Source organism: Ornithorhynchus anatinus, chromosome 13 (genome assembly GCF_004115215.2).
Source record: "Ornithorhynchus anatinus isolate Pmale09 chromosome 13, mOrnAna1.pri.v4, whole genome shotgun sequence".
NCBI lineage: Eukaryota > Metazoa > Chordata > Mammalia > Monotremata > Ornithorhynchidae > Ornithorhynchus > Ornithorhynchus anatinus.
The window spans coordinates 1,372,130-1,394,274 of record NC_041740.1 but is presented as its reverse complement, the minus strand read 5'-3'; the positions used below and the strand labels follow the sequence as shown (position 1 = coordinate 1,394,274).

Genomic DNA, 22,145 nt, shown 5'->3' with positions numbered 1-22,145 from the left:
GCGGGCAGAAGTGCCGCTTCCCCGCCGGCCGTGCCCGCAGGGGCTCCCACCGCGCATCGCCTGGAGCCGAGGCGGGCGCCCGCTGACCACCGCGGGGAAAATGCCTGCCCCCCTTGTCGGGGGGGGGGCCTCTGGAATCCCCGCCCTGCGCTAAGCGCTGGGGTCATTTCGGACCCACAGTAAGTGCCGAACCAACACGGTCATTCTTACCCCGGGCCGGCCGCTCCCAGGGCCGGATCTCCTCGGCCAACGCCCTCCTCGCCCTCCGGCCGGGCAGCCGAGGGCGGAGGGCTGCTACGGGAAAGGGGGTGCTGTCGCCCGCTCCCCTCCGTGCCCGCCTCCCCCATCTCTCCCGATGTCCCCCGAGTTTGAGCCTCGGAGCCCGGGGGAAAGGGCATTCGGCCCCGCTAGTGGCGTGCCCTGCGCCTACCCACCCCCCTCCCCCAACCCGAAAACCTGTCTGTCCCCTCGGTCCTCCCTCTCCCCAAATGACCCCGTACAGACCGACTCCCCTGACGGGCCCCCTCCGTCAACCGATCGCCGGTATTTATTGAGCACTTGACCGGGTGCAGCGCGCCGGCCTAAAGCGCTTGGGAGATACCATCCGACGGAGTCGGTGGATGATAAGTAGGATGGTATCCGTTGAGCGCTCCCTGGGTACCGGGCACCGTGCTGAGCGCCCCGGGGGGATCCGAGCAAATGGAACCGGACGCCGTCCCTGTCCCCCGGGGGGGCTCGCCGTCTCAATCCCCCATCTGACAGTCGGAACCGAGGCGCGGAGAAGGGAAGCGACTCGGCCGAGGTCGCCCAGCGGCCCCATGGCAGAGCGGGGATTAGAACCCAGGACTTCCTGCCGCCTCGCCGCCTCTCACGGATCCATTCCCCGACTCCTCCCGGTTACCCCGACCGTCTGACCCCGACCCCCTCGGGGGTCTGCAGGGGTTGGCCCGGCTTGCCCAGGTTGAGCCCCGCGGCCAAAGAGCCGCCTCCGGTGGCTGGCGTTTTGTCCGGGAACCCCGGGCGTCTCTTACATCCTCCTCTCCCAAGCGCTCAGTACGGTGCTCCGCGCTCAGTGAGCGCTCGGGAAATAGGGGCGGACGGATGGAGCTTCCGCAGCCGGCTTCTCTGGGTTTGCCCCGGTCGCCCAGCCCTCCTCCCTCCGGCGGGGGCCGCGCCCGCCGAGAGCCCAGCGAGGCGTGGTGGCCGGAGCGCCGGCCTGGGAGCCGAAAGGTCACGGGTGCTAATCCGGCTCCGCCACTCGTCCGCCGGGTGACCCTGGGCGAGTCACTAAGCTTCTCCGGGCCTCAGTGACCTCATCTGGAAAATGGAGACCGAGCCGGTGAGTCCTAAGCTGGGCAGGGACTGTCCCACACCCGATTCGCTCCTATCCACCCCAGCCCTTAAGCGCAGTGCCTGACGCGTTGTAAGCGCTTAATACCATCATTATTTTTCTTCCCTGGCAGGTGGGCCCGGATTATTCATTCAGTCGTATTTATTGAGCGCTTGCTGGGTGCACAGCCCCGTACTAAGCGCTTGGAACGTACAATTCGGCAGCCGATAGAGACCATCCCTGCCCGCCGACGGGCTATTTCTTCTATTGTTATCCAATAATGACGACGGCATTTCTTAAGCGCTTACTATGTGCCAAGCACTGTTCTGAGCGCTGGGGAGGATCCCACGTGGGCTCACCGTCTTCATCCCCATTCGACAGAGGAGGGAACTGAGGCCCAGAGGAGTGAAGTGACTGGCCCAAAGTCACCCAGCTGACCGGCGGTGGTGCCGGGATTCGAACCCACGACCTCTGTCTCCCCAACCCGGGCTCTTTCCACCGAACCCCGCGGCTACCACCTCTCTAGAGTTTCGATTCTCTTCGGCGGTCAGGTGAATGGCCCTCGACTCCACCAGGCAAGCCGCTCTTTACGATCCTCGTGGTACGTGTCAGGCCCTCGCTGCGGGCCGGACACCGTACCGAGCGGCGGGGCGGAGACGGACCCGGTCGGACGCCGTCTTCATCCCCGCTTGACGGGTGAGGAAACCGAGGCACAGGGAAGCCGAGTGACCGGCCCCGAACCCGGGAGCAGACGAGCGGCGGGGCCGGAATCAGGACCCGGGTCCTTCCGACTCCCGGGCCCGGGCTCTATCACCTAGGCCGCGCTGCCGCTCCTAGCCGAGGGGCGGGGGATAAACCGACCACCTGGGAAGCCCCCCCAAAGCCGCGGCGGCCAAACTCCGACGGCGCGCTGCCCCCCACCCCCCGGCCCTGCGGCCCCAGTGTCCGGCCCGAGAGGCCGAGGCCCAGAGAAGGCGACGGCGGCCTGGAGGAGCGGGGAAAGCGGCCTTCCCGCCTGCCTCCCGGCCCCCGACTCTCCCCTCGGCTGGGCTTCCCGGATCCGGTGCCGCCGGGCTGGGGAAAGACGACGGTCCGGCGGATGGAGCCAGGGCCTGGGAGGCAGGAGGACCCGGGTTCTAATCCCGGCCCCGCCACCCGTCCGCCGAGCGACCTCGGCCGGGTCGCTTCACTTCCCTGGACCTCGGTGACCTCCGCTGTCACGTGGGGATCGAGACCGGGAGCCCCGTGGGGGGCGGGGGCGGGGTCCAACCATTAGCCTGGAGCTACACCGGCGCTTAGTGCAGTGCCGGGCACATAGGGAGCACTTGAGAGACAACATTTAACCAAAAAAAACCTCATCTGGGAGGCCAAGGCAGGGGGCTGGATGAGTCGACCGCGGTGGCCAGCCCAAGGGCTCCGGGACCCCGCCTCTCCCCCGTCCCTCTAGGTGGTCGGCGGAGGGGGAAGGGAGATGGCTGGGCGACGGTGGGGAGGGGGTCCCGCGGCCCCCCACCCCCTCCCCAATAGCCGGCCGCCCCTCTGCCCACGGAGGGAGCCGAGAGAGACACACCTGCCTGGCCTGAGCCCCGGCCGGGGTGGGGTGGGCCGCCCCAGATGATCAGCGCGGTGCTCCGCACAGAGTGAGCGCTGAGACGCTACCGACCGGTGGAGAGCCGCCGCCACGCTTTATTGGGGGGGTGGGCAGGAGACCAGGCAGCCGGGCGGAGCACGCAGCGGAGAAGGGGACCGCGGCGTGGCGACGGCCGCCCCAGCCCCCATCCGCCCACCCGTCGCCGTGGGTCCCCCTCGCTCCCCTCCCGCCCGGCTGCGGCAACCGGCTCAGTCATCCGAGTCCGTGTCGTGCCGGCGCCTGGGGGCCCGGCGGTCCGGGGAGCGGGAGCGGCTCTCCCTCCTCCTCCTCCTCCTCTTCTTCCCGCTCCTCTCCCCGGCTCTCCTTCCCGGCGAGGAGGGGGGGCGGGCCTGTCCCCGGCCCCCCGGCTCGGGGGGCCGCCGGGGCCGGCGGCGGGGGGAGCCGGGGGCCGAGGAGTCCGTGTCGTGCCGGGCCCGGGCCGGGCCGGGGGGCGCCGCCGCCGCTCCGTGCCTGTGGGACGGGAGTGGGGGCGGGCACGGTGAGGGGGGCGGAACCCGGGGGGCTCCGCCCCCCTCCCCCCGCTCCAGCCGGGACCCTCGGCCCCCAGCGCAGGCTGGGGACGGCGGGCTGTGGGGGCGGCCGGGCGACGGAAAAAGAAAGCAGGCGGGGGGGGGGGGGGGACTGAGAAAAAGAAAGGCTAGAGACTAATCTGGGGGGGAGCCCCCCCTTGTCCCCCCATCGCCCTCACCTGTCCCGCCGATCCGGAGAGGGGGAGGAGGAGGAGGACGAGGAGGAGGAGGAGGAGGAGGAGGAAGAGGAGGGCGCCGTTTCTTTCCTGAGATGCCGCTCTTTCTTCTTGTGCTTTTTCTTCTTTTTCTTCTTCTTTTCCTTCTTCGCTCTCTTGCGACCCTCGGCCCTGGGGGAAGGAGGGGAAGGGGGGGGGGAATTCATTCAGTAGTATTTATTGAGTGCTTACTACGTGCAGAGCACTGTATAAAGCGCCCGGAATGTACAATAGGGCAATGTGGAAATGGGGGGGGTCTACTACTTGCAGAGCACTGTACAAAGCGCTCGGAACGTGCAAAACGGCAATGTGGAGATGGGGGGGGGGGTCCCCACACCCCTGCCCCCGTCCTGCCCCCCGGGGCGACCAGGGGCAGAACACGTCGCCTGGAGAGGAGCCACCAGGAGGACGAGCCCGGGCCTGGGGGAAATCTCGGGGCCCTGCACCCTCTGCCCGAGTTCTGCTCCTCCCGGGCTTAGGGGCTCCCGGGGCCCAGGAGAAATCAGGCTGCGGGCAAGGATGCCTAGAAATCTGCCACTTGTCGGCTGGGTGACTGTGGGCAAGTCACTTAACTTCTCTGTGCCTCAGTTCCCTCATCTGTAAAATGGGGATTAAGACTGTGAGCCCCACGTGGGACAACCCGATTCCCCTATGTCTACCCCGGCGCTTAGAACAGTGCTCGGCCCATAGTAAGCGCTTAACAAATACCAAATCAAAATGCGCCCCCCCCCTCCCCCACCCCGCCAGCTCTGGACCCGACTCAGTGGTTCGTTACCGCGGGTGACCAGTGCTCACCTCGGGGTCTCGGCCTTCTCTTCCAGCTCCGGTTTCCGCGCCGGTCCGGGGGCCGCCCCCGCCGCGCTGGGCTCCACCCTGTGGTGCTGGGCAGGGGGACCGCGGGTCGTTCGGACCCGGCCGCCCCCCGGGATCGCCCCCTCTCCTCCCCGCCGCCCCCCCCCGGGGCCCCCCTCCCACCTGGGCCCGGCCGCCCCCGACCCCACCGCGGAGACGCGCCCCGGGGTGGCGGGGAGGGGGCCCTACCGTGAAGACCGACAGCCCCAGTTTAGCCGCTTCTCGATCCAGCTTGGACATGGTCATCCTGCCCGCCGTGCCCCTGCGGACCGCACGGTTACCCCCGAGGTTGGGGGGGGGGGGCTCACGGCCGACCCCGGCCTCGCCCCCCGTCCCGACCCCACCCAGGGAAGGGGGCCGGCCGCCGCGAGGCGGGAGACCCCCGCGTACTTGGGGACGCGCTGAGATTCGGAAAGCAGAAAACACATCCTGGAAAGGAGCCCGAGACGCCCGGGATGGGGGGGGGGAGGGGAAGGGGCGGGTGAGGTGCTAAGGGGGCGTCCCGGCCCGGCCCCCCGCCCCGGCCACAACCCGGCCCATCCTACCCGGAGCTCCCCAGCCCCAGGAGCCGGTCCACGTCCTTGTCTTCCCGCTCGCCTCCTTCCCGCTTGCAGATCTCGCTGAAGTCCTTCAGGGAGGGGGGAGGCACTGAGCCCCGGGGAGCCCCCTTACGCCCACCTTTCCGGGACCAGGACCCCCCCGCCCTCCTCCGCGCCAGCTCACCTCTTTGCTCAGTCCCGTGGGCTGCTTCAGCGCGCTCTTGTAGCCCCTGGGGGGAGGCCGGAGAGACCACCGTGAGGGGGGAGGGCGGGGGCAGAGGGGCCCACTGACCCCGACGGGACCCCCGGGCAGATGCCCGGCGTCCGGGGCCGCAGACGGCGTCCGATCCCCGCTTCCGATCCCCACCGGGGCGCCCGTCCTCCGCCTCGCACGCCAGAGGCCCCGGAGAGGCGAAGCCGCCTGCCCGAGGTCACCCGGCGCGGCAGGACCGCCCGGAGGGCGTGGACAGGAGACGGGGTCCACCGCTTGCCCGCCCGCCTCCCGCCCCCTCTGACGGGGCGGGGTCGGCTGGGGGCGAGCCGGGAGGGGGAAACTGAGTCTGTCGGGGAGAAGAGGCCAAGTCCCGGAAGCCTCGGGGACCTCCCCCGGGGTCACCTGCCACCGGGCCCTGGGCGTCAAGGAGGCACCGCAGCCCTATGCAAACGCAGATCACTCGGTCCTATTTACCGAGCGCTTACTGTGCGCGGAGCACTGTACTAAGCGCTCGGGAGACTACAGTGAGTCAGAGCTCATGAGTTCGAATCCCAGCTCTGCCACCTGTCAGCTGTGTGACTGTGGGCGAGTCACTTCACTTCTCTGCGCCTCAGTTACCTCATCTGGAAAATGAGGATGAAGACTGTGAGCCCCACCCCCACGTGGGACCACCTGATTCCCCTGTGTCTACCCCAGCGCTTAGAACAGTGCTCTGCACATAGTAAGCGCTTAACAAATACCATTATTATTATTATCATGATTACACGATAACAGAGTTGGCCGACGTTTCCCGCCCACGACCAGCCCAGACGAGAGAGGGGATTGAATCCGGCCTGGCTCAGCGGAGAGAGCCCGGGCTGGGGAGTCGGAGGTCGTGGGTTCAAATCCCGCCTCCGCCGCTCGTCAGCTGGGTGACTTTGGGCCGGTCACTTCACTTCTCTGCGCCTCAGTTGCCTCCTCTGTCAAATGAGGAGGGAGACCGTGAGCCCCAGGTGGGACCGCCCCACGACCTGGGATCCTCTCCGGTGCTGGGCACGTAGTAAGCGCTTTACCAATGCCATCATCATTAATGACGAATCCCCGTTTTACAGTTGAGGAAACCGAGGCTCAGAGGCGCCTTGCCCGGCGGGCAAGCGGCGGAGCTGTGATCAGAACCCAGGTCCCTGGGATTCCCAGCCGGGGTCCAGGGATGGGGGGGGCGGGGACGCCAGGGGATCCGCAGCCTCCCTCCACCCCCCGGCCCTCCGTCCCCCGCCGGACTCACAGGGCGGCCATCAGGGCCTCCTGCTCGGCCTGGCGCACGGCGGCCAGCTCCTCCTCGCGGCTCAGCGTCCCGGGGGCTCCCACCTTGCCCTTGGCGTACCACGTCAGGTCTCTGCCCTTCTGCCAGCGGCCCACCGGAGCCATCAGCGAGTTGCCTGCGCGCAGGAAGAATAATAACCGACTCCGGGCCGGCCGGGGCGCCGGGGTGGACCCGAGCCCGTCGGGGGTGGACGCGGCCCCCGTCGGGCTCGCGCTCTCAAATCCCCGTTCTACGGACGAGGGAGCGGAGGCCCGGGGAAGTGAAGCGACTGGCCCGAGGGCAGCCGGCCGTCCGGCGGTGCGGCCGGGGATTAGAACCCGGGACCTTCTGAGCCCGAGGCCCGCGCTCTACCCACTGGGCCACGTGGAAGCGTCTCGTCCGGCGCCCCGCGCGCGCAGTAAGCGCTTGATAAACCCCGTGGGGCGCCGCCCCTGCCCGCCCCATCTCACCCAGGTAGTTCTCCCTCTGCTTGTCCGTCTTCACATCCTCCCAGTTGAACTGGTCTTGGCCGCCTCGCACGCCCCCGCGAGAGGAGCCGAACATTGTGACGGCCGCTGCGAACAATAATAATAATAACGATGGTACCTGATAAGCGCTTCCTATGTGCCAAGTCCTGTTCTAAGCGCTGGGGGGATACAAGGTGATCTGGTTGTCCTGTGGGGGGGCTCCCAGTCTTCATCCCCATTTGACAGATGAGGTCACTGAGGCCCAGAGAAGTGAGGTGGCTCGCCCAAGGTCACCCAGCCGCCAAGGGGCAGAGGCGGGATTAGAACCCACGACCTCTGACTCCCCTCCGCGGAGCCACGCTGCTTCTCCCGAGGAACGTCCATCCGTTTCAGTGGGTCGTATTTACGGAGCCCGGACTGGGTGCCGAGCACTGTACCAAACGCTTGGGAGAGCACAGTAGAACAAAAAACAGACACATTCCCCATCCACGAAGAACTTAATAATAATAATAATAATAGTAATGATGATGGCATTCGTTAAGCGCTTACTATGTGCAAGGCACCGTTCTAAAGCGCTGGAGAGGATACAAGGCCATCAGGGTGTCCCACTGGGGGCTCCCAGTCTTCATCCCCATTTTACAGATGAGGCAACTGAGGCCCAGAAGTGAAGTGACTTGCCCGAAGCCACACGGCTGACAAGCGGCCGAGTCGGGTTTTGAACCCATGACCAATTAGAAGCGAGAACAAGAGAACAGAACAAGAGAAGCGGTGTGGCTTAGTGGCAAGAGCCCGGGCTTGGGAGTCAGAGGTCGTGGGTTCGAATCCCAGCTCCGCCACTGGTCAGCTGTGTGACTCCGGGCCAGTCATTCATTCAATAGTATTTATTGAGCGCTTACTATGTGCAGAGCACTGTACTAAGCGCTTGGAATGAACAAGTCGGCAACAGATAGAGACGGTCCCTGCCGTTTGACGGGACTGGGCCTCGGTGACCTCATCTGGAAAATGGGGATGAAGACTATAAGCCCCACGTGGGACAACCTGATGACCTTGTATCGCCCCCCCCCCCCAGTGCTTAGAACAGCGCTTGGCACACAGTAAGCACTTAAGAAACACCATCATCAACCACAGTAATAATAATAATAATAATAGCACGTATTCATCACTTCATATTTGCCAAAAACAGTATCAGGCACAAGGTTCGATGCAATCAATCAATTAATGGTATTTATAGGACGCTACGTGCCAAGCACTGTACTAAGTGGAAAGAGCCCGGGCTTGGGAGTCCGAGGTCATGGGTTCGAATCCCCGCTCTGCCACTTGTCAGCTGGGTGACCGTGGGCGAGTCACTTCTCTGGGCCTCACTGACCTCATCTGTCAAATGGGGATGAAGACTGGGAGCCCCGCGTGGGACCACCTGATGACCCCGTGTCTCCCCCAGCGCTTAGAACAGTGCTCGGCACCTAGTAGGCGCTTAACCAATACCCACATTATTAAGTGCTCGGGAGCGTGCAGCAGAACAAAAAGCAGATCCATTCCCTGCCCACCACGAACTTTATAACAATTAATAAAAGGACACAACCCGCACTTCCTATATGACCAAAGCTGTCCTAGGCGCTGGTTTAGACACAGTTGCGCTTAGAACAGTGCTGCGCACAGAGTAAGCGCTTAACCAATACCGACATTATTATTAAGGGTATTTACTGGGCGCCTACTAGACGCGGGCACTGTACTGGGCGCTAGGGAGAGGGCCAAACCAGGGGCTCAGTCGACGCCTTCCCCACCCACAGTGCTCTCACGTGACTCCCTTGCCGGCGCTCAGCACAGCGCCTAGCACAGAGTGGGCGCTTAGCAACCATTTTACAGATGGGGAAACTGAGGCCGAGTGCAGGGCCCCCTCCCCCCCCGGGCCTCAGTTTACCCTCCGGCCCCCCTCCCCCCCCCCGGCTTACCAGGCCCCCTCCCCCGGGTGGGGGGGGGTCGATGATGGGGGGGGGGGTCCCCGGGCTGTCCGCGTGCCCCGGGCTGGGGGGGGGAGGGGCGTCCTCGGGAGCGCGCGCAGGCGCCCGCGCGGAAAGGACCGGTCCTGGGAGAGACCACTGAAGCCGGGAGGGGGCGGCGCGGACCGAACCACTCCGGCCGACGGCGGGGGGGGGGGAGGCCGCAGCCGTCCGCGGCTCCCCATTGGCCGAGGGGGCGGAGCCGGCGGCTCCCCATTGGCCGAGGGGGCGGAGGGGGCGGGGCCGGCGGCCGCTGGCGTCACGTGCCGCCCGCGGGAGGCGGCCCTCCGGCGCCCCCGCGTGGGCGGCCGAGGACCTGCGCGACCTCGGGCGAGCCCCCCCCCCACCAAGTCCGGCCCACCTTCCTCCTTTCCCTCTAATACATAACCAGGTACTTGTTAAGCGCTCGCTAGGTGCTAAGCCCCGCTTTTAACTCTCGGTAGAATAAAAAATAATAATAATGATGGCATTTGTTAAACGGTTACTAGGTGCCAAGCACTGTTCTAAGCGCTGGGGAGGATAAAGGTGTTAATAATAGTAATAATAATAATAATGTTGGTATGTGTTAAGCGCTTACTATGTGCCCAGCACTGTTCTAAGCGCTGGGGGAGATACAGGGTCATCAGGTGGTCCCACGTGAGGCTCCCAGTCTTCATCCCCATTTGACAGAGGAGGGAACTGAGGCCCAGAGAAGTGAAGTGACTCGCCCACAGTCACCCAGCTGACGAGTAGCAGAGCCGGGATTCGAACTCATGACGTCTGACTCCCGAGCCCGGGCTCTTTCCACTGAGCCTCGCTGCTTGTTAAGCGCTCACTAGGTGCTAAGCCCTGCTTTTAACACTGGGTAGAATAAGAAGTAATAATAATGATGGCATTTGTTAAGCGCTTATTAGGTGCCAAGCACTGTTCTAAGCGCTGGGAAGGATAAAGGTGATAATAATAGTAATAATGATGGCATTTGTGAAGCGCTTACTAGGTGCCAAGCACTGTTCTAAGCGCTGGGGGAGATACAAGGTAGTCAGGTTTTGTCCCACGTGGGGCTCACAGTCTTCATCCCCATTTGACAGATGAAGCACAACTGAGGCACAGAGAAGCAAAGTGACTGGCCCAAAGTCACCCAGCTGATAAGCGACGGAGCTGGGATTTGAACCCAGGACCTCTGAATCCCCAGCCCGGGCTCTTTCCACTGAGCCCCGCTGCTTCTCTAGAAACAAGTTAATGGGGTCGGGCACAGTCCCCGTCCCCCATGGGCCTCCCGTTCTTAAATCCCCATCAAGGTCACTGAGGCCCAGGGAGATTAAGTGATTTGCCCAAGGTCGCACAGCAGACACTAGGGAGAAGCAGCGTGGCCTAGCGGAGGTGGTGGGTTCGAATCCCGAGCTCCGCCACTTGTCAGCTGGGTGCCTTTGGGCCAGTCACTTCACTTCTCTGGGCCTCAGTTCCCTCATCTGGAAAATGGGGATAAAGACCGGGAGCCCCACGCGGGACCAGCTCATCACCTTGTATCTACCCTAGCACTTAGAACAGCGCTTGGCACGTAGTAAGCGCTTAACAAGTACCATCATCATTATAATTAGGCGAGGTCGGGATCAGAACCCAGGTCCTCCGACTCCTAGGCCGGTGCTCTTTCCGCTAGGCCACGCTACTTTGGCACCCATCCGTCGGCCCAGGAATACGTACTGAGCACCCACAGAAGCAGAAGCCGAGAGGCGACGTGGCCGAATGGCTAGAGCCCGGGCCCGGGTGTCGGGTCGCAGGTTCTAATCCCGGCTGGGCCACCGGTCCGCTGTGTGGCCTCGGGTGAGTCACTTCACTTCTCTGGGCCTCAGTTCCCTCATCTGGAAAATGGAGATGGAGACTGTGAGCCCCACGTGGGACAGGGACTGTGTCCAACCCCATTTGCTTGGATCCACCCCAGCGTTTAGTACAGGGCCTGGCACTTAGTAAGCGCTTAGGAAATGCCACCCACAGGGAGCTCGGGGCACCTCCTGCTCGCGGAGTGTCACACAGTGTTGGGACAGGCTCCCGATCCAGGGCAGGGCCGCCCCCCGCCCAGTTTCCCCCCCGAATGATCCGAAATTGGGCTCTCGGGCGGTGCTAGAGAATCGTAGCCCCGGTAAAGGGGGGCTCCACCAAAGGGCGGCCGACTTTCACGGAATCAGAAGACGGATGAGACACCCCTACCTGGCCACGCAACACTTACCGCGTGCTTTTACCGCTGGGGAAACTGAGGCCCAGGGCCCCGGTTAACTGAACTTTAGGTTCACCGGCTACACCCACTCCCTCGGAGAACTCGTCCGCTCCCACGGCTTCAACTCCCACCTCTACGCGGACGATGCGCAGATCTCCAGCTCCAGCCCTCATCTCTCTCCGGGCTGGCATCTCCTCCTGCCTTCGAGACACCTCTACCTGGATGTCCTCCCGTCACCTCAAACTTAACTTGTCCCAAACAGAGCTCCTTAACTTCCAAGCCCTGTCCTCCCCCGACTTTGCCATGACTGTAGAAGGCACCCCCATCCTTCTTCCCCTCTCACAAGCCCCTAACCTTGGCCTTATCCAGGACTCCTCTCTGCCATTCAACCCACGATCCGTCACCACATCCCGTCGGTCCCACCTTGGCGTCACTGCTAAAATCGGCCGTTGGCTCTCCGTCCCGACGGCTACCACGTTAAAACGATCCCTCGTGGTAGCCCGGCTGGATGAGCGCGTCGGCCTCCCGCCTCTTCCCACTCCGGTGGGTCCTTCCCGCCGCCGCCCCGATCGTCTCTCTACGGAAACGTCGAGGACCCGTCGCCCCTCCTCCTCGCCGACCTCCCGCGGTCGACCGTCCGCCTCCGGATCGAACGGAACCTCGTCACCGTCGGCTTCGAAGCCGTCCGCCCCTCCTACCTCGCCTCCCTTCTCTCCTTCACTCGTTCAATGGTATTTATTGAGCGCTATGTGCAGAGGCTGGACTGAGCGCTTGCCAAATACAATTTGGCAAGAGATAGAGACAATCCCCGCCCACTAAGGGGCTCACGGTCCTCGCACCCGGCTCCTCCGGGGCCAACCCTGCGCCCGGGCCTCCAGCTCGCCCGTCTCGCCGCCGGCCCCCGGCCCCCGGCCCGCCTCCGGCCCTGAAGGCCGTCCCTCCTCAAACCCCCCACGCCGTCCCTCTCCTCCGCCTTCGAAGCCTTACCCGAGGCCCACCTCCTCCAAGACGCCTTCCCTGACTCAGCCTCGCTTTTCCTCTTCTGCGTCGCCCCGACTCGCCCCCTTTGCTCTTCCCCCCTTACGATCCTAGCCGTCCTTTTACCTGACTTGATGTCTCCCCTTCCCCTAGCCTATAAGCTCACTCTGGGCAGGAAAGGTCACTGTTTATTTTTGTGTTGTACTTTCCCGAGCGCTTGGTCCAGCGCTCTGCACACAGTAAGCGCTCAATAAATACGACCGAATGATTTAAAATCAACTCATTCGCTGAATCGTATTTACTGAGCGACTATGGCACGCAGAGCACAGACTGAGCGCTCCGGAGAGGACAATGCGACAATAAACAGACACGTTCCCTGCCCACCACGACCTTAGTCTGGAGGGGGAGACAAGCCATTAATATAAATATGCTTGGCACATAGTAAGTTCGTAGTACGGTGCTTGGCACATAACTTGACAAATATGACAACTATTGTTACTTTAAAGCTTGGATCCCCCCTCTGGATCGCAAACCTCTCGAGGACGGATCGCGCCGGACTTCACTGCACTCTCCCAAGCGCTCAGCACGGTTCTCTGCACACGGTAAGCGCTCAGTAAATACCCGTGATGGTTTGGAAATGACGCGTACGTGGCTGGAGACATCCGAAGTGGGGGACGGGCTGTCCAGAGCTCCTCACGCCGACATTGGGGAGCGGGCGATGCCCGCGATCACCAGTCTGCTGCCCACCCTCTCACTTTAAGAGACAGAAGCACTCTTCTCCAAAGTCCCTTGTTTGGGACCCCCCCCAGCCCCCCACCACACACAGACACACACACACACGTACCAACACGCAGTACCAGAGGAGCGTGGGACCCAGGGAACCCGGACATGGCACGCGGACCGTCTCCCCGTCCCCCCTTCTAAACAAAAGTCCGTCCACCAGAAGGCCCTTAAGGGTTCTTGACTCTTTCGATACTTTATTTAACCCCACCCTCAGCCCTACCGCGCGTCAATCCATAACCGTCATTTATTCTGATGTCCGTCTCCCCCCTGGACGGAACGATGACGATGATTACAGCATTTGTCAAGCGCTTACTATGTAATAATAATGTCGGTATTTGTTAAGCGCTTACTATGTGCAGAGCACTGTTCTAAGCGCTGGGGGAGATCCGGGGTCATCAGGTTGTCCCACGGGAGGCTCACGGTTAATCCCCATTTGACAGATGAGGTCACTGAGGCACCGAGAAGTGACCTGCCCACAGTCACACGGCTGACAAGCGTGTGCCAGGCACAGCGCTAAGCGCTGGGGCGGAGACGAGCAAACCGGGTTGGACACAGTCCCCGGCCTTCCTTGTGGGCAGGGAACGTAACCTACCAAGCCTGCTATACGGTACTCTCCCAAGCGCTTAGTACAGAGCTCTGCGCGGAAAAACTGCAAGCAGTGTGGGTGGGCTGCAGTGACCTGGGCGGGGGGGGGGGGGAGAAATTCACCTTTTTCAGACATCTGAGGGGGGCCGGTGGGAGGCACTGAGGGGTAAGTGGGGCTGCCCGGGGGCAGGAAGCCAAAAACGGATGCCCCTCGGGCACGGGGACTGGATCTTCCGACTCTGTCGACCCGTGCCCCACGTTCTGCACACCCGGGGGGGGGGGTGCTCAGTAAATACTACCGGCGGTGACGACGACGATGGAGAAGTGAAGAGCTGGGGCTCTCCCACCCCCAGCTCCCCGGGCACCCGACCCGGCTGGGAGACGGGGGTCGGGAGGGCCGGACGGCCCCCCCGCCCGTCCCCCACCGGCTCCGGCCTCGGGCTCATTTCTTCTTCCAGAACTTCTGGTAGCGGTCCAGCTGGAAGTCGTCCAGGACCTCGGGCTCCTCCTCCTTCTTCTCGACCAGCCTGGAGTCCCGCCTCCGCAGCCTGGCCTTCCTCTCCTCCGGGGACAGGGTGTCCACGTCTACCGGCATCTGCGGAAGCGGACGGGACCCCCGAAGGAGTGAGGGCGAGGAAGGGAATGCGTCCCTCTCTTGCCGTCCGGTCCTCTCCCAAGCGCTTAGGACAGTGCTTTGCACGAAGCGCTCAATAAATACGATTAAACTGACCGAACGACCGAATGAGGAGGAGCCGGGATTCCGCATCCGTGAGCCCCATGTGAGAGGGAGACCGAGCCCCACCCGACCTTGGGGCTCCTGCCCTTCTCCCGCCCTGGCGGCTACCCCGGGGCGGGATCGGACCACCGGGCCCCTCTCCGCTGAGCGTCGCGGGGCCGTGGGGCGACCGCCCGCACATCTCTGGGCCTCCGGTTTCCCCTTCTGGAAAGGGGCAGGGGATAGGAAACTAGATAACGTTCTCTAGCTTGGTCTACCGCTACACTGTCCTCTCCCGACTGCTCAGTACAGTGCTTTGCACACAGTAGGCACTCAGTAAATATGTTTGAAAAGAAGAGGTAATAATGGGAATGACGACGGCATCTGTTAAACGCTTACTATGTGACAGGTACCGTACTTTAATTCATTCATGCAATCGCGTTTACCGAGCGCTTACGGAGTGCAAAGCGCTGTACTAAGCGCTTGGAAGCGGATGATAAAAACACCAGACAAAATGTACTAAGCATTCGATAAATACAAAAATGGAATGAAGGAAGGGACGGAGGGTCCAAAACCCTCTAAATAATAATAATAATAACGGTGATATTTGTTAAGCGCTTACTATGTGCAGAGCACCGTTCTAAGCGCTGGGGGAGATACAGGGTCATCGGGTTGTCCCATGTGGGGCTCACAGTCTTCATCCCCCTTTGACAGATGAGGAAACTGAGGCACAGAGAAGTGAAATGACTTGCCCACGGTCGCACAGCTGACAGGCGGCAGAGCCGGGATTCGAACCCCTGACCTCCGACTCCCCAGCCCGGGCTCTTTCCACTGAGCCGTGCTGCTTCTCTGTGCTTCTCTAACCTGTGAGCTCACTGCGGGCGAGGAACGTGTCAACCGACTCTTACTGCGGTGTTCTGCCCCTGGTAAGCGCTCAGAAAATACCACTGACCGACGGACGCCGCCGTATCTGTCCCCGGGGGCCGGGGGGGCGAGGGGGCCGGGGGCACTTACGGCCAGCAGGCGCCGGGGCTCCCGGTAGCGGATGTGGACGGTGGAGCCGTCCTCCCGCACGAGCAGCACCGGGTAGAGGCGGGCGTAGACCGCGCGGCGGACGCGGGTCAGGGCCGCCCGGTTGGAGTTGGGCAGGGCCGGGGAGCCGTGGAGGAGCCTCCTGGCCGACGCCCGCTGCACGAAGCTGGAACGAAACCCCCGGGGCGGTCAGGTCCCGGACGGGAGGACGCGACGACCGAGTGGACGGCCGCGCCGCCCCCCCGAGAGACAACGCGGCCTAACGGCTGGAGCGTCGGAGGCCCCGGGTTCTAATCCCGGCTCCGCCGCCCGTCTGCTGGGTGACCCCGGGCCAGTCGCTTCCCTTCTCCGGGCCTCGGTTTCCTCCAACTGGACAACGGGGATTAAATCCTACTCGTTCAATAATATTTATCGAGCGCCGATTGTGGGCGAGGCACTGTACTGAGCGCTTGGCAGAGGGCAATGTAACAACAGACACAGTCCCCGCCCACAACGAGCTTACCGTCTAGAAGGGCGAGCGTTCAGTCCAGTCAGGAAGTGGAGGGCAATACCTTGAGCTGAGATCACAAGCCCCTCTCCTTCTTCGACTGTGAGCCCCATGGGGGACAGCGCTCAGTAAATACTACAGAACGAACACACACGCGGCAGATGACACGGCCTGGGCCCGGACCCGAGGGTAGGGCAGGAATCCTGCGGTGGGACGGGCAGATTTTGTTCCATCCTCCCTACGAGGACGTTTATTTCGTTTTTTTTTAAATCCTTCCTATTATTGTTGGGGCACTGACTCGCGCTGTCTCTAGGCCGGGCACTGCGCTGAGCGCCGTGATGGGGTGGGAGAACCAGACGGGACCCTGTTCCCACCCCCGTCCCCCAGGGAGAGCCGGCTTTTCCCGGAAAATCGACGGAGATGGGGTTTCATCTGTAAAATGGGGACGGAGACCGGGAGCCCCACACGGGACGGGGGGGCCGTGTCCGACTCGATCTGCCTGCGTCCGGCGCCTGGTACGTCGTGAGCGCTGAACGAACGCCGTCGTCGTCACTATCAGCAAGACGCGGCCCTCGGGAAGGTCTGGCGTGACCCGAGATGGATCGACCGCGGCCGGAGATGAGCCGCTGACCCCTGCCTCAGATTAGCCTCTCGGCACCCCAGCTGCTCCTGGGGGGGGATTGGGAGGAGGGGCGTCCACACGGCAGTCGGTCGCTGGGACTCCGGCCAGGGGAGCTATTTCGGTGGGCTCGGAGCGAATCCCCCGGGGCCGAGAGTATTACCTCGGGATCGGGTGAGACCGCGGCGTCCGGTGGCCCCCGGACGGAGGAGGGAAAACGGCACGGAAGACCCTCCGGAGACGGGCCTCCCCAGGAGCCGGCTGCGACTGACTTTCGTTCCCGCGCCTAACGGCGGACGAGGAGAATCAAAATCCCCACGGCTTTCTTGTCCATAATCGGTTAAGTAGCCCGTAAGATAGACTCTAAGCCCCGCATTAGCACGGCAGCGCTCGGCACGGGGCACTGGGCCCAGAGAGGAGGGTGGACTAAAGGTCGGAGCCCAGGGCTGGGAGTCAGGACGCCCAGGTTCTAGTCCCGGCTCGGGTCCGCTCTGGGACCTCAGGCAAGCCGAGCGATCAACTAATCAATCGGGGGGGATTTAATAATAATAACGTTGGTATTTGTTAAGTGCTTATTTTGCGCCGAGCACCGTTCTAAGCGCTGGGGGAGATCCAGGGTCATCAGGTTGTCCCACGTGAGGCTCCCGGTCTTCATCCCCGTTTTACAGATGAGGTAACTGAGGCCCAGAGAAGTGAAGTGACTCGCCCACGGTCCCACGGCTGACGAGTGGCAGAGCCGGGAGTCGAACCCATGACCTCTGACTCCCAAGCCCGGGCTCTTTCCGCTGAGCCACGCTGCTTCAGATACGCGGTAAGCGGGTTGTCCCACGTGGGGCTCGCAGTCTCCATCCCCATTTTACAGATGAGGGAACCGAGGCCCAGAGAAGTGAAGTGACTTGCCCAGAGTCCCACAGCTGACAGGTGGTGGAGCCGGGATTAGAACCCATGACCTCTGACTCCCAAGCCCGGGTTCTTTCCACACAGCCACGCTGCTTCTCTGAGCGCTGTACTACGCGCTTACAACCGAGTTAGCAGGCACGATCCCTGCCCACCAAGAGCTTAGTCGCTCGCTGGGCCTCGGTTTCAACTGTAAAGCATCATCGACGCTACTTACTGAGCGCTGAACCGTGTGCCGAGCACTGTACTAAGTGCTTGGGAGAGGACCATACAGCAGAATCGGGAGGCACGTTTACGGTTCAGAGTGTATACGGGGATGACGGTATTCAGCCCTCAGTACAGTCCTCTGCTCAATAAATAGCACCGATTAATTGATTGATTCATTCAATAGTATTTTTATTGAGCGCTTACTATGTGCAGAGCACTGTACTAAGCGCTTGGAATGAACGAGTCGGCAACAGATAGAGACGGTCCTGCCCTTTGACGGGCTTACGGTCTAATCGGGGGAGATGTGACCCCCTTAGCCTGTGAGGTCAGGGACTCTATCCGACCTGATTATCATGTAATAATAATGTTGGTATCTGTTAATAATAATAATAATAATAATGTTGGTATTTGTTAAGCGCTTACTATGTGCCGAGCACTGTTCTAAGCGCTGGGGTAGACATAGGGGAATCAGGTTGTCCCACGTGGGGCTCACAGTCTTAATCCCCATTTTACAGATGAGGGAACTGAGGCCCAGAGAAGTTAAGTGACTTGCCCACAGTCACACAGCCGACAAGTGGCAGAGCTGGCGCTTACTATGTGCCGAGCACTGTTCTAAACGCTGGAGTAGACACAGGGGAATCGGGTTGTCCCACGTGGGGCTCCCGGTCTTCATCCCCATTTTACAGATGAGGGAACTGAGGCCCAGAGAAGTGAAGTGCCTCGCCCACGGTCACCCGGCTGACAAGTGGCAGAGCGGGGATTCGAACCCATGACCTCGGACTCCAAAGCCCGTGCTCTTTCCACTGGGCCACGCTGCTTCCCACCCCGACACCTAATAATAATAATCAATCAATCGGAGCACTGAACAACTACTAATAATAGTAGTACTTGTGAAGCGTTTACTCTGCGCCAAGCGCTGGGAGAGGTGCAAGGTGATCAGGTTGGACGCAGTCCCCCCTCCCACCCGGGGCTCGCGAGGAAGCACGAAGGCACAGAGAAGTGATGTGACTTGCCCGAGGTCACCCAGCAGACACGCCGCAGGGCCGGGGTAGAACCCAGGCCCTCCGATCATTAGGGGCAGGGAATGTGTCTGTCATAGTCCAAACAACGCGCTTAGTCCAGTGCTCTGAAAACAGCAGGCGCTCAATAAATTGAATAAATTGAATAATAAATTGAATAGATTGAAGCAGCATGGCTCAGTGGAAAGAGCGTGGGCTAGGGAGTCAGAGGTCGTGGGTTCAAATCCCCGCTCTGCCGCTTGTCAGCTGTGAGACTTTGGGCCAGTCACTTCTTTATGCCTCAGTGACCTCATCTGGAAAATGGGGATGAAGACCGGGAGCCCCACGTGGGACAACCTGGTCACCTTGTATCCCCCCCCCCAGCGCTTAGAACAGGGCTTGGCACCTAGTAAGCGCTTAACAAATGCCATCGTTATTAAATACGACTGACTCTGGTCCCAGGCCTGGGCTCTTTCCGCTAATAATTTTGAAAAATTATGGGGTTTGTTAAGCGTTTACTACGTGCCAAGCACTGAACTAAGCCCTGGGGTGGCCACCAGCAAAATCGGGTTGGACACAGTCCCTGTCCCACGTGGGGCTCACACCCTTAATCCTCATTTTCCAGATGAGGGAACTGAGGCCCAGGGAAGTGACGTGACTTGCCCCAGGCCACCCGGCAGACAAGTGGCGGAGCCGGGATTAGAACCCATGACCTTCTGACTCCCAGGCCCGGGCTCTAGCCGCTACACCGTGTTGCTTCCCAGGGCGCGGTGGGAAGCGGTGCCTGGAGATCAACGGCATCGTAATCATCATGATATAAATATCCGTTAATATCTATAATCTATTTGTTTGATTTATTTATATTAACGTCTGCCTCCCCCTCCAAACTGTGAGCTCTCTGTGGGCAGGACTGTGTCTGGTGCTATATTGTCCTCCCCCAAGCGTCTAGCACAGTGCTTTGCCCACAGTAAGCGCTCAATACATACAATTAAATGAACGAATGAATATTAGATGCCCGGGAAACCCGAAGACAGTTAGAAGCAGCGTGGCTCAGTGGAAAGAGCCTGGGCTTCGGAGTCAGAGGTCATGAGTTCGACTCCCGGCTCTGCCACTTGTCAGCTGTGTGACCTTAGGCAAGTCACTTCACTTCTCTGTGCCTCAGTTCCCTCATCTGTCAAATGGGGATTAACTGTGAGCCTCGCGTGGGACAACCCGATGACCCTGTATCTCCCCCAGCGCTTAGAACGGTGCTCCGCACATAGTAAGCGCTTAACAAATACCGACGTTATTATTATTATTATTAGATGAGCCAGCTCCGCCCTCAGGATCGCAGGAGGAAGGGGAAGAGGACGGTGATCAGACTTACCGGAGCGTTCCGCACAGGGTGGACATGGTTTCCCACGGCACCGACGCAGCCCTAGCGCCGGGAGGCGGCCAAACCACGTCTGTCGCCGGTCCGGGCGACCGGCGAGGCGTCGCGCGGCCCCGCGCTTGCTGATGCCGCCGACCGACCTAAAATGGGCGCCTCTTCGAATGACCTTTGCCGAAAGTGAAAGAAGAAAATAATTATGGTACCTGTTGCGCGCTTACTACGTGCCAAGCACTGGTCTAAGCGCGGGGGTAGATATAAGATAGGTTGGATCCAGTCCCTGTCCCATATAGGACTCACGCTCATAATCCCCATTTTAGAGCTGGGGTAACGGAGGCCCAGAGGAGGTAGAGAAGCAGCGCGGCTCAGTGGAAAGAGCCCGGGCTTGGGAGTCAGAGGTCATGAGTTCGAATCCCGGCTCTGCCACTCGTCAGCTGTGTGACTGTGGGCGAGTCGCTTGACTTCTCTGTGCCTCAGTGACCTCATCTGTCAAATGGGGATTAACCGTGAGCCTCACGTGGGACAACCGGATTCCCCTGTATCTCCCCCAGCGCTTAGAACAGTGTTCTGCACATAGTAAGCGCTTAACAACTACCAACATTATTATAGAAGGCTGCCTGGAGGAGGAGGGCAGCAGAAATGGCAACTGAGGGAGGTGGAAGGCTGCTTGGAGGAGGCAGGTGACCTGGCAGGAGCCCGTCCCTCCCCTCCAAGCTCTGGTAGGAAAGCAGTGTGGCCTAGTGGCTTGAGAAGCAGCGAGGCTCAGTGGAAAGAGCCCGGGCTGGGGAGTCGGAGGTCATGGGTTCAAATCCCCACTCCGTCGCTTGTCAGCTGGGTGACTTTGGGCCAGTCATTCCACTTCTCAGTGACCTCATCTGGAAAATGGGGATGAAGACTGCGAGCCCCACGGGGGACACCCTGATGATCTTGTAATAATAATAATAATAATTTCGGTATTTGTTAAGCGCTTACTATGTGCCAGGCCCTGTTCTAAGCACTGGGTAGATATAAGGTCATCGGGTTGTCCCATGTGGGGCTCCCAGTCTTCATCCCCATTTTCCAGATGAGGGAACTGAGGCCCAGAGAAGTGACTTGCCCAAAGTCACACAGCTGATAAGTGGCAGAACTGGGATTTGAACCCACGACCTCTGACTCCCAAGCCCGGGCTCTTCCCACTGAGCCACGGTATTTACCCTAGCGCTTAGAACAGTACTTGGCACCTAGTAAGCGCTTTACAAATGCCATCATCATTATTATTAGTATTATTATTACAGCCCGGGGCCTGGGAGCCAGAAGGTCATGGGTTCTAATCCAGCCTCCGCCCCTTGCCTGCTGCACGGCCTTGGGCAGGTCACGTCACTTCGAGAAGCGGCGTGGCTCTGTGGGAAAAGCCCGGGCCTGGGAGTCAGAGGACCTGGGTTCGAATCCCACCTCCGCTACGTGTCTGCTGTGTGACCTTGGGCCAGCCCCTTCACTTCACAGAGAAGCAGCGTGGCTCAGTGGAAAGAGCCCGGGCTGGGGAGTCAGAGGTCATGGGTTCGAATCCCGGCTCTGCCACTTGTCAGTTGGGTGACTGTGAGGCCTCAGTGACCTCATCTGTAAAATGGGGACGAACACTGGGAGCCTCACGTGGGACCACCTGATGACCCCAGATCTCCCCCAGCGCTTAGAACAGTGCTCTGCACATAGTGAGCGCTTAACAAATACCAACATCATTATTATTCTCTGGGCCTCGGTGAGCTCCTCTTCGAAATGGGGTTAATAATAATAACAATGTTGGTATTTGTTAAGCGCTTACTCTGTGCCGAGCACTGTTCCAGGATCATCAGGTGGTCCCACGTGGGGCGCACAGTCTCAATCCCTATTTGACAGAGGAGTAATAATAATAATAATAGTATTTGTTAAGCGCTTACTATGTGCAGAGCACTGTACTAAGCGCTGGGGGAGATCCAGGGTCATCAGGTGGTCCCACGTGGGGCCGCCTGATGACCTTGCACCCCCCTCCCAGCTCTTAGCAACAGTGCTTCGCACGTAGCAAGCGCTTAACCAATCCCATCATTATTTTATTATTGCTATTATCATTATTAATAAGCAGCCCCCCCCGTGGCTGCCCCTCTGGGTTACCTGACCCGAGGCCCAGTCTGGTCCGACGCCGCGCGCATGCGCCGGCCTCCCTGCCTCCCCCCCTCCCGCCAAGGGCGGCCGGTGACGTCAGAGGGGGCGTGGCC

At 61.1% G+C, this 22,145-nt stretch overlaps 2 protein-coding genes across 3 annotated transcripts; both read right to left on the bottom strand.

The window, feature by feature from the left end:
• Window positions 1-206: 206 nt before the first annotated feature.
• On the bottom strand, window positions 207-9,037 carry C13H1orf35 (chromosome 13 C1orf35 homolog). The gene is made up of 9 exons (XM_029078071.1): window positions 9,009-9,037; window positions 7,063-7,167; window positions 6,575-6,728; window positions 5,281-5,326; window positions 5,103-5,185; window positions 4,747-4,819; window positions 4,501-4,586; window positions 3,670-3,837; window positions 207-294 (listed from the first exon to the last, which is right to left on the bottom strand). Exons 2-9 carry the CDS (start codon window positions 7,154-7,156, stop codon window positions 207-209), a joined length of 792 nt encoding a protein of 263 aa, XP_028933904.1. The 5' UTR covers window positions 7,157-7,167; window positions 9,009-9,037.
• A 4,537-nt stretch (window positions 9,038-13,574) lies between these two features.
• Window positions 13,575-22,141, bottom strand: MRPL55 (mitochondrial ribosomal protein L55). Of its 2 annotated transcripts, XM_007656903.3 has the most exons (4): window positions 22,042-22,141; window positions 19,915-20,086; window positions 15,323-15,506; window positions 13,575-14,188 (listed from the first exon to the last, which is right to left on the bottom strand). In XM_007656903.3, the coding sequence occupies exons 2-4, from the start codon at window positions 19,938-19,940 to the stop codon at window positions 14,036-14,038; spliced, it is 363 nt and encodes a 120-aa protein (XP_007655093.2). In that variant the 5' UTR covers window positions 19,941-20,086; window positions 22,042-22,141; the 3' UTR covers window positions 13,575-14,035. The 2 variants fall into 2 exon arrangements, with proteins under 2 accessions (XP_007655093.2, XP_028934075.1); XM_029078242.2 differs by lacking the exons at window positions 19,915-20,086; window positions 22,042-22,141 and adding an exon at window positions 15,843-15,998.
• Between the last annotated feature and the right edge of the window lie 4 nt (window positions 22,142-22,145).